This window comes from Acomys minous, assembly GCF_964271855.1.
Source record: "Acomys minous genome assembly, chromosome: 15".
NCBI classification, from domain to species: Eukaryota; Metazoa; Chordata; class Mammalia; order Rodentia; family Muridae; genus Acomys; species Acomys minous.
This window is the reverse complement of record NC_140497.1, coordinates 7,350,471-7,360,131: the sequence shown is the minus strand read 5'-3', so window position 1 is coordinate 7,360,131 and position 9,661 is coordinate 7,350,471. Positions and strand designations below refer to the sequence as shown.

The 9,661-nt window shown below is 53.2% G+C and overlaps 1 protein-coding gene across 1 annotated transcript; it reads right to left on the bottom strand.

Annotated features, from left to right (window-relative positions):
* Window positions 1-380: 380 nt before the first annotated feature.
* On the bottom strand, window positions 381-9,661 carry F7 (coagulation factor VII). Its single transcript, XM_084759511.1, has 8 exons — window positions 9,364-9,661; window positions 6,952-7,112; window positions 5,329-5,353; window positions 5,139-5,252; window positions 3,647-3,787; window positions 2,529-2,638; window positions 1,933-2,056; window positions 381-1,512 (listed from the first exon to the last, which is right to left on the bottom strand). Exons 1-8 carry the CDS (start codon window positions 9,527-9,529, stop codon window positions 920-922), a joined length of 1,434 nt encoding a protein of 477 aa, XP_084615637.1. The 5' UTR covers window positions 9,530-9,661; the 3' UTR covers window positions 381-919.

Genomic DNA, 9,661 nt, shown 5'->3' with positions numbered 1-9,661 from the left:
TGAGGCCTCTCAAGGGCATGTGGTGCCATCTCAGGGCAGCTCTGTGACTGCATGCCTGCACACTACTGATGGCTGGGGAAACTGAGGTCATGCACATGCGTGGTTAAACCCTCCCATCTCCCTCTTATTTTGCTCTAGGTACACCCTGTTTCTTTTTTCCAGGAAGAGCAGCCCTGCCAACTGTGTCTGACTTGACATCAGAGGCTCCACTCAGGGAACCAGGGTCAACCCAGGGGAACGTCAGACATACCCAAGGGGTGCTGAGACCAGCCATCGCTGTCACAGGGAAGCGGTGACTGGCAGGGGCACACACCTGACTTCAGACATAATCCCTTGGGAAACCCGGAAGGATGACCCCCACACACTCAGATGATGTTTCTCATTTAATTGACTGTGAGCCTAACCTTTAACAGCTGAGCCATCTCTCCAGCCCTTCTCATTTAATTGAAATAAAGACAGGGAGCTCATACAAAAGTGAAAGTGATCAGTGAGTGGTGCAAGTGTCGTATGCACCCTGAGTGCACACACATGCACATACATACACATGTTCTATATGCATGTGTGCACACTTACTGTGGAGCACTGCAGGCAGGTCGCATGCAGACAGGAGGAGGCAGCTGCAGGGAGTTGCTGTAGCAAGGGCTGGGCCTCCCCTTTCTTAGGACCAAGCTGCCCCTTTGGGCCGCCTACCTGTGGCTCTACTGCTCAACCCCTCTGAGGGTCTGTTAGATTCTTCCCCTCTCCTTCCTGTTTCCCCTTTCTCAGCCCCTCTTCTGTACCCCCCCACATTCTTTATTCTCTCTTTATCTCTTTCTCCTTCCCCACTCCCAAAATAGCGGGAGAGTCAATAGGATTTGATGCAAAACAGCTCCACAGGGCAGCAGCTTCCTCTTCAGAAAGGGCCGGGCTGTCCAAGGTGCTAGAGTAGTGAGATTCGCTGAACCCCAACCTGGAGCTTGGAGTCCATGAGTTTGATCAGCCAGTCGGTGTACCGAGAGACCCTGGTGTACACCCCAATGTGGCCCACGGCTGCACAGCCCTCCCCCCAGCTGACCACACCTGTCAGGTACCACGTGCCTTGGTAGTGTGTGGCGTGTGGTCCACCGCTGTCCCCCTTGCAGGCATCCTTGCTGCCATCAATGTAGCCAGCACAGAACATGTTGGGTGTGATTTCAGGAGTGTTAGGACTGTGCTTGGCAAGGTCCAGGCAGTCCTGGGTCATCAGTCGGGGCACTTCGACGGCCATGAGTTCCAGGGCTGTGGCACCACGGTCCAGCAGCCGGCCCCAGCCACTGACCTTTGAGAAGCGGATTCTGGATAGGGTGTTCTCAGAGAAGGCCCTTTCAGGCAGGCACAGGGCTACCACATGGTCAGTGAAGGTCACAGGCCGGTGGAGGCGAATTAGGGCAATGTCATGGTCGGTCTTGCCTCGGATGTACTTGTCAGGGATAATGAGCTGTATCACGTGCCGCACTTGCTCCGTCCCATCCGTCTCACTGAGGTCATGCTCGCCTGGGAGGAAGCCATACCACTCATGGTACATATCCTACCTATGTGTGGCCATGTCCTCGTGTCTGGACCTTCCTGACTAGAGTACATGGACAGGGCTGGGGCCAGCTCAGCCTCTGGAAGAATCTGGAGGCTTTATATTCTCCCCAGGGTCCTGGCAAAGCCTACACCAGGGTCCACTGCAGTGGTGGTGGGAGGGTTGTGAATGGCCTGAACTCGGGGGAGTAGATGGGACCCTCGACACCCACTGAGTTGGGCAAGATGGACAGAGCCATCTCCAAATCTCCTATTCCTTGAGGGGAGGGGAGGGGAGGCCCAGAGGACAGTAGGCCAAGTCCAGTGTGGCCCTCTTGGAAATAGCATCTGGTCAGAGCCACTGATGGGCCACTGTCTGGTCAGAGGCCAGGGACAGGCCATACGTACCCATCACCACTGTTACGTTCTTCAAGCTCCAGATGTTATCAAAACAGTGGGCTGCTGTCACTACCCAGCTGGTGTCCAACAGGATGGCCCCACACATCAATAACCCATTGGTTTTCAGCACAGCCTGGGTGGGGGCACACAGATACAGAAAGTCACACTGTTCTTCTGGTCCCCTTGTCCCAGAGGAAGCAGCTATATTGACAAGATGCTTGCCCACAATCTGGGGCCTCTGGAGATTCCCCCAGTGGGGGCAACCCAGGCTCTGGTGGACAACAGGGGTGCTACAGATGGGGAGCATCTGTAGGTCTTCAAGTGACCCACCTGAGGCAGCTGCAGACATTCTTTAGTTTTCTGCATGGAATGTGCCTCAAACCTTGCTTCACCGCCTCCCCTTTCCTTGCACAAGAGTGTATGGGCTGGGCTGTGGAGGCTGGGCTGTGGAGGCTGGGCTGTGGAGGCTGGGCTGTGAAGGCTGGCCCATGTTCCTTGTGTATAAAGTTGACCTAATGCAAAACTCCCACACCCCAGGGTAGAGACCCTGAAGTCAGAGGAGCCAGAGCTGAGGAAGTGAGGTTTTCACAGGACAGAGACCTTACCTGCCATGGACACTCCCCTTTGGGGCACACATAGCCTCCTACAATTCGGCCTTGGGGGCTGCTGGAATTTCTCTTCTCCAGAACAGGGATTCGCCCACATGGGTACTCAACTGTATGGAATAGAAGTCAGGAAGGGGTGTGTGTGTGTGTGTGCAGAGGTGAAGGTGCCATGGTGCCCCTGCCATAGCTCCTTCTGGGGACAGTAGGAGGCCTCAGGGCAGAAAAAATGGTGCTTATGTTTAGGGTTGTCAGGGAGGCCTACTGCAGAGCTAGGAGAGGAGACAGACATTGGTTTGAGGGAAATTGAGGCCCTACTTTCTAGAGCTGGGGTCTGCTAGCTCTTCATAGGGAAGACACGTAGCTCCGGTTTGCTGCAAGGCAACTGATGATCTATGACATGTCCTTTTGACCTCTCTCATGCTTCTTCCTACACTACAAGTCCTCAGGCAAGAAGAACATTCAACTGTGGCCTGCTGCCCTTCCAGAGTCATGGGCCAGGCTGAGCCCATCCTCTTCTGAGGGAGCCTCGGCCTTTGGAAGCACCATCTCAACAGCCCGGTTGTGGAAAAAGCATGCTTTAAGAGCATGTACTGCCGCTGCAGAGGACAAGAGTCTGGTTCCCAGCACCCACACCAGGCAGCGCACAACTGCCTGTAAATCCAGGGGACCTGATGTCCTCTGACCTCTGCAGTCACTGCTCTCACGTGTAATACTCCCCCAATCAATGGACATTAATAATAATAATAATAATAATAAATAATAATAATAATAATAATAATAATAATAATAATAGTGTTGTTAACCACAGCAGTAGACATGGTGCCAGGTATGTCTACATGACTCCTAGAGACTCCAAAGTGGGCACTAGAGGAGATGCAGAGCCTCATTTACTTCTGGTTAGGGTACCGGTGACAGCGCAGGATGCTAGTCCAGGGTTCCATGCTAACAGCTCACAGGCCAGGTGTCTTCCATCTCACAGTGAGGCAACATCTATCAGATACTGGCTTCGCAGGAGCCTTGCCTTGTTACACATCTCTGGGCTGATAACTTGCCACAGGCCAGCGAAGGTGACTGGCTCTTCCGAGCATAAGACAGCACCAGCTTTCAGAGCCCGTTACCTTTTGGTTGGCAGGACACCCCATCTGGCTGTAGCACATAGTCCTTATGACAGCTGCAGGCGCGTCTCGCCCCCAGATGGTCACTGCAGTACTGGTCACAGCCACCATTTTCATTGGCACAGATCAGCTGGTCATTCTTGTCTGGGGACAGGAGAAGACACCCTGAGAGGTCTCTGTAAGGCAGGCGGGACAGCCACGACAGTGGTTGTCCCTGTCCTTGTGGAAGACAGCATGTAGCTGAGGACCACTGAGGCTGAATTTGGCGTCACCTGCCCTGTGAGGCATGAGACCTAGATCTTGGAGTCACACAGCTGGGAACTCCTGACAGCAGGCAGCCTCATGGCATTTGGAGGATGCTTGGCTGGTGTGTGATGGCGTCCCTTTCTGAGAATCTAATGAAGAGCTGGGGAGGGTTCTGGAGGTAGTAAGAAAACATTTCCCAAGGACAGGGAATGTTCTCAACAGAATGGAAAACTGGCCCATGGAAGGGTCAAAGGGAGAGGTTATTCTAGGGACAACCTTCATGGCCAGGCAAGCCATCCAGGCCCTTGGTTCCAGCATAGGCCCTTGGCCCAGACAGAAAAGGGGGTGGGCGCTTCAGTTTTGCATGAGCCAAAGCCCTCTAGTACGGAGGCCTGTCCTGTGAGTCACAATCAGTGCTTACCAACATTTAGAGGCCTCTCAGGGCCTGTGACCATTCGTGAGCCCCTTCTTTCCTACTCTGTTACACTCTCTGGCCTCATTCCGATGAGAACAGGAGACAGCTGATACCAAGAAGAATCCACTTGGGCTATTGCTTGCCTGGGGCCTTGGGCCATTCCAGATGGCTAGCTAAAGGGATGATTGATGGGTGGGGTAGGGTGGGGCTTGGGCTGGGGGAGGGGCTGGGGGGCTGGAGACAGGTCTTTATGGCATTACACACCTAGGCCTGGGTCAGAGGACTTCTAGGTTGGCGATGCTACACAGTACTTTCTATGCCATTCTACAAGAACACAGCGTCTACGTCAGTCCACAGAGGAGAGCAGTTGGAAGCCCGCTCCTGGCCCGTGTGTGTGGCTGCTGTCAGTGAATTCTTTGAGGCCCGCTAGTGAACTGTTGCTGCCAGAGCAGTCTTTGTGGCCTCCGAGCCTAGCAATAATTTGATAACTCAAAGCTGAAGTAATACGTCACACCTTTAAACCAGCAGGCAGAGAAAATGAAGTCTACCCAGCTGACTTGCCTGGTGGGGACGGAAGTGGGGCCCTCCCCCCAGCTCTCTCTAGACCACTAGATCTCCCCAGTCAGGGAGTCCAAGAGGACCCGGAGTCTGAGACCTAGATTCTTAGGCTCATAAGCCAAAGGCCCTCAGTTTGAAGCGACTACTCAGATCAATTTCCCACAGGGCCGGAGGCTGGCCTGGACACCCTCCCCTTCCTTCATGAAGCCAGACACCCAGGCCCTCCCCTCCCAACTGCACCCATCTGCACCCTGAAGCAGGAAGCTGGTCTCTTACTCTTCTCACAGTTCCGGCCCTCAAAGTCTAGGAGGCAGAAGCAGACGTAAGACTGGAGATGATCCTGGCAGGTACCCCCGTTCTGGCACGGATTCGAGGCACACTGGTCACCATCTGTGGATGAGCTGACATTAGCACCCTGCAAAGAAGGGCCGTGGGGGAGGGGCACAGATGGCTTTCCCCTACTCACCCATGTAAACAGTCCAGAACTGCTTCTGAGGGGGAAGAAAAGGCCACATGAGGCACGTTCATGATAAGTAGCAGTTAGTGTCCCCAGAGGGAGCACAGGAGCTATGGTTAGGGCTCCTGACCTGGGCCTCTGTGAGGGGACGGGGAAGACAGCTTTCCTCTGCAGAAGAGGACGGCTTATCTGAGGCTGAGGTTTCTCTACGCTCTTTCTAGGGACACCTAAAGTCACCATACAGTTGACTTTCCCAAGTGAGAGCTCCCAAGTTCTGGCCCTGATCCTGCTCTCTCCAGCTGTGGCCTGGAACTCTAAATGTGGGAGATGTCACTCCACAGGCGTCCTGGACTGACTGAGGAGAAAATGAGCTGAGTAGCAGCATTCATGGTGCCTGCACGAATGCACTGTAACTGGCTGCCTCACACTCCTGCTACCACACCCTCCCTGCCTGCTCGGAGGGACTTCTTCCTGAACTACAACCAAAATAAACCTGCCTTTCCTTCAGTACTTTCTTGTCAGGTATTTGGTGATACCACTGAGGGAAAGTTCCCTGTGTGAGCTGTTCTGAGTGTGAGAACTCTTGTGAGAGAGGTGTCCTGTGAGTGTGAGGCCTTCTGTGTGAGAACTCTTGTGAGAGAGGTGTCCTGTGAGTGTGAGGTGAGTCTCCTTTGAGAGTGACATGTGATATGAGTCAAAGCTAGTAAGAAAAAAAAAGCCCTTGGAGGATGAACAATAAAGCCCCTCCTCCCAGAAGCTAGGACTGACCATTTTTTCCAGAGATGATGACAAAAATCAACCACAATGAACTGGGTCTCAAAGCCTTATCCTAGCCTGAAACACCTTTCCTGGGAAAAATATCCAGAGGTAGATGTCTAACCAAAAAGGAAAATGCTCAATGATATATAAATATGCCTCTTTTACAGAATGACACCACAGGGCCAGGCAGGGTAGTACATACTTGTAATTCCAGCAGTTGGGAGGCAGAGGCAGGAAGATGAAGAGTTGGAAGTCTGCCCAGGGCTACAAAGCAAGACCATGTCCCAAAAAACTAAAAGAAACAAACAGATTAAAAAAAAAAAGTAACTCAGAAGTGAAGACAACTCTGTGCATATGGCCAAGTGTGGCCGAGGAAGCCAGCGCTCCTCACACAGGGCCAAGTGTGGCCGAGGAAGCCAGCGCTCCTCACACAGGGCCAAGTGTGGCCGAGGAAGCCAGTGTTCCTCACACATGGCCAAGTGTGGCCGAGGAAGCCAGTGTTCCTCACACATGGCCAAGTGTGGCTAAGGAAGCCACAGTGTTCCTCACACGTTTCCACTGAGGATTCCACTGAGCACCTGGCTGGGTGATCTTTCCTTCTCAGGTCAACTAAATGGGCAGCCCTGGATCCTTAAAAAATAAGGGATTTCCCTTCGGGAAAACAAGAGACACAGCAAGTGTGCTTTAGGAGTTGTACTTCCTGTTGTTAAAACTTTGCATATGGCATTGTTGAGAGCAGGAGCCTGTGTGTGCACCGGGGTTCCTGGGCACCTGTGAGTACTGAGTGACAACTTCCACAGTTGTGGGGTGACAGGTGTGACGCCCACAACCCCGGGCTCACTTCCTTCCGGTCCCAGAGTGAGGGGCACTCACGGTCCTTTCGGGGTCCTTGAAGATCTCCTGGGCCTCTTCAAAGGAGCACAGCTCCTCCCTGCACTCTCTCTCCAGGGAGCTCGGCCACAGCTCCTCAATGAACCAGTTGGCACGCCTCTGCCTGTGTAGGACGCTGTGTGCTTCCTCCTGGCTTACGAAAACTGAGAAACAGAAGGTCCCATGCAATGCTGGCCGCTTCCCTCGGGCTGCTCAGAGGCCACCCACTCTTGACACTCCCACCCATAATGGAAACACCCATGCAGGACCATCCCAGTGAGTGGAGGAAACCTCACTGGGTCAGCTCATGAAAGCCAGCCGCACTAGGTCTCTCAGCGATGGGAACACCCATGCCCATCTCCCTCAGTGATGGCAACAACCCACCTACATTAATCCTTTTCCATGCCAGGGTGGGCACCAGACAGCTCCTGTCCACCTCGAGGAACGGAAGGTGCATAGGTTGGCACCTTCAGTGGCTTACCCTCTTCTGTGGACTGTTGGTCACAGAGAACGACTCAGCCCTGGGCTCAGCTGAATTTAAAACGGGGTGTGTTTTTCATTGCTGGCTGGTGGCAGATAACACGGCACAGCCTTATGTAGGAGTATGTGGCGATTTATTTATTAGATGAAATGAAAATCTCCCACATCTGTGTGGTTTGACCTTCTTACTGTCTCTCTTAGGGATTTATAATGAGAAAAGACTTGGAGGGCTTACAGAAATGTCACAGGGTGATCCATTGGTAGTAATGGTCTGAGGCTGCCAAGAGGTGGTCTCTTATGGTGCCAAAGAACACAAGGCTTAAGATGTGACATCAAGCAAAAAGGAGGCAGTAAATCACACATTGTGCAATCCCTTTCTTGGGTGCTCTTTAGTGTATGCTCAAATATATATTTAAATCTTCATCTATTCCCCCATCTGGGTCCCCTGTCCTGTGTCCCGGGAGTCAATGATGGAATCTCGAGCCTCATAGCCCTGGGGCATCAGCTCTTATGGTAATGTCATCAGCCCTGATGTCCACACCTGCCTCACATGAGGCTCCTTGGCCTGTGATTTCCTACCCTGGAGATGGTCTAGATCCAGCCTCCACCACACGGGCCCTGCCTGTCAGTGGCCTTGACAGAAACCAAGTCACCAATGCCTCCCATTTGGCCTTGGAAAAGCAAAGGATTGGTGAAGGCCGCCATGATAGTTTGGACACGAATTTGAGGATTCTTTGGGACACCGCAATAGACATGGGGCCTGAATCCTAGATGTGGACATGGAGATGGGGGTGAGGATGTTTAAGACACCTAAAGTTAGTCAGGGGTGGGAACCAAGAATGAAGACAAGGCCCCCGAAAGTCCCCAGGAGACACCTATGCTACATGAACTGTGTGTCCAGGAGGTTGGTGATGGGTGTGTAACCGGGATGCGAAGAGGGAAGAATGGGAAGACAGGCAGGGAAGAGTCAAACGCAGCCAGTGAGTGCCACAAGAGGCTCAAAGGAGACAGGGGACAGGTTTTCCCCGTGCAGAGGAGGCGCAGTTACGGAAGGAGAACCCACATGGGCCTTGCAGGGAGAGACTGTGTCTAGGTGGGGCTGACATGGTGGCTCTGGTCACCAGGAGAATGCTGGTGTGCCCCAAAGGAGGGTCCTCCAGAAGGACAAGGATGGACGTCAGATGAATCATTTTGGGAAGGGACAGAGAGAGGGAAGAATGGCTGAAGGACACTATCTTTGTCTTTTAAGTTGGAGAGTCTTTCATAACTGGTGTTCCTAGAAGGAGAGGACAGGGACACTGTCAAACAGGACCAATCAGGGACCTTCACCAGACGGAGAAACATGTCACCAGCCACCGGGACACATACACCTCTCCAGCAGGTGATCAGGGCGGAGGGGTGGGCTCCTCTCTTTCTGTGTGTGAGACTCTGCAACGTTTAATGCATGTCCCCAAGCTTTCTCCCCTGAGACCTCAGAGCCGTGTGTGTGTGTGTGTGTGTGTGTGTGTGTGTGTGTGTGTGTGTGTGTAGGGGTGGTGAGGAGCTGTGGCTGTGAACATAGAGCAAAGACAGTGAGCAAGCCCTGTAGCTCAGTGCCCTATGCTATTCCCACATGAGTGGCCCTCCAGGGTCCATCTTCACAGGTAAATTTCCATAGCGGGCAGGAAAGCACCCTGCTTCTAAAGTCTTGGGAAAACAACAGCTAAAGCTACCCCCGCCCCCAATGCCGTGAAGAACTGCCTAGCTCTGAGTGGCAAACACCCAGACACTATTTGCTTTTGTCAGGGACACACAACAAATGGAGCCGCCTGCAATGGGGGGTGCCTATTGATATCCCAGGCATTGCTGGGAACAGCATGGCTTCTCAACTCACCCAGTCCACAGAGAAAAACCCTCCCTGGACAGACAGACTTATGGACTTACAGACTTACGTACCTACAGCCCCTAGGGGTCCCTGAAGCTGGAGCAGAAAGCAGAGAAGCCCCAGCCTGTGAGCCTGAGGAGCCATGATGAGACTGTTGCTTCTTGCTGGGGATTGTCCAGATGCTGCCAGGAGGGCAAAGGGCAGGAGGAGGGGAGAGGGTGGAGAAAACTGGACCATTGGCTGGAAGCAGTGAGTCTGGCTGGAGGCTGCCACTCACGCCTGTCTCCAGCAGCCATGTGTCCAGGCAAAGAGGAAAGGTACAGCAGGCAAAGTGGGCTCAGACTGGAGGTAGGAACAGATCTCACCCAC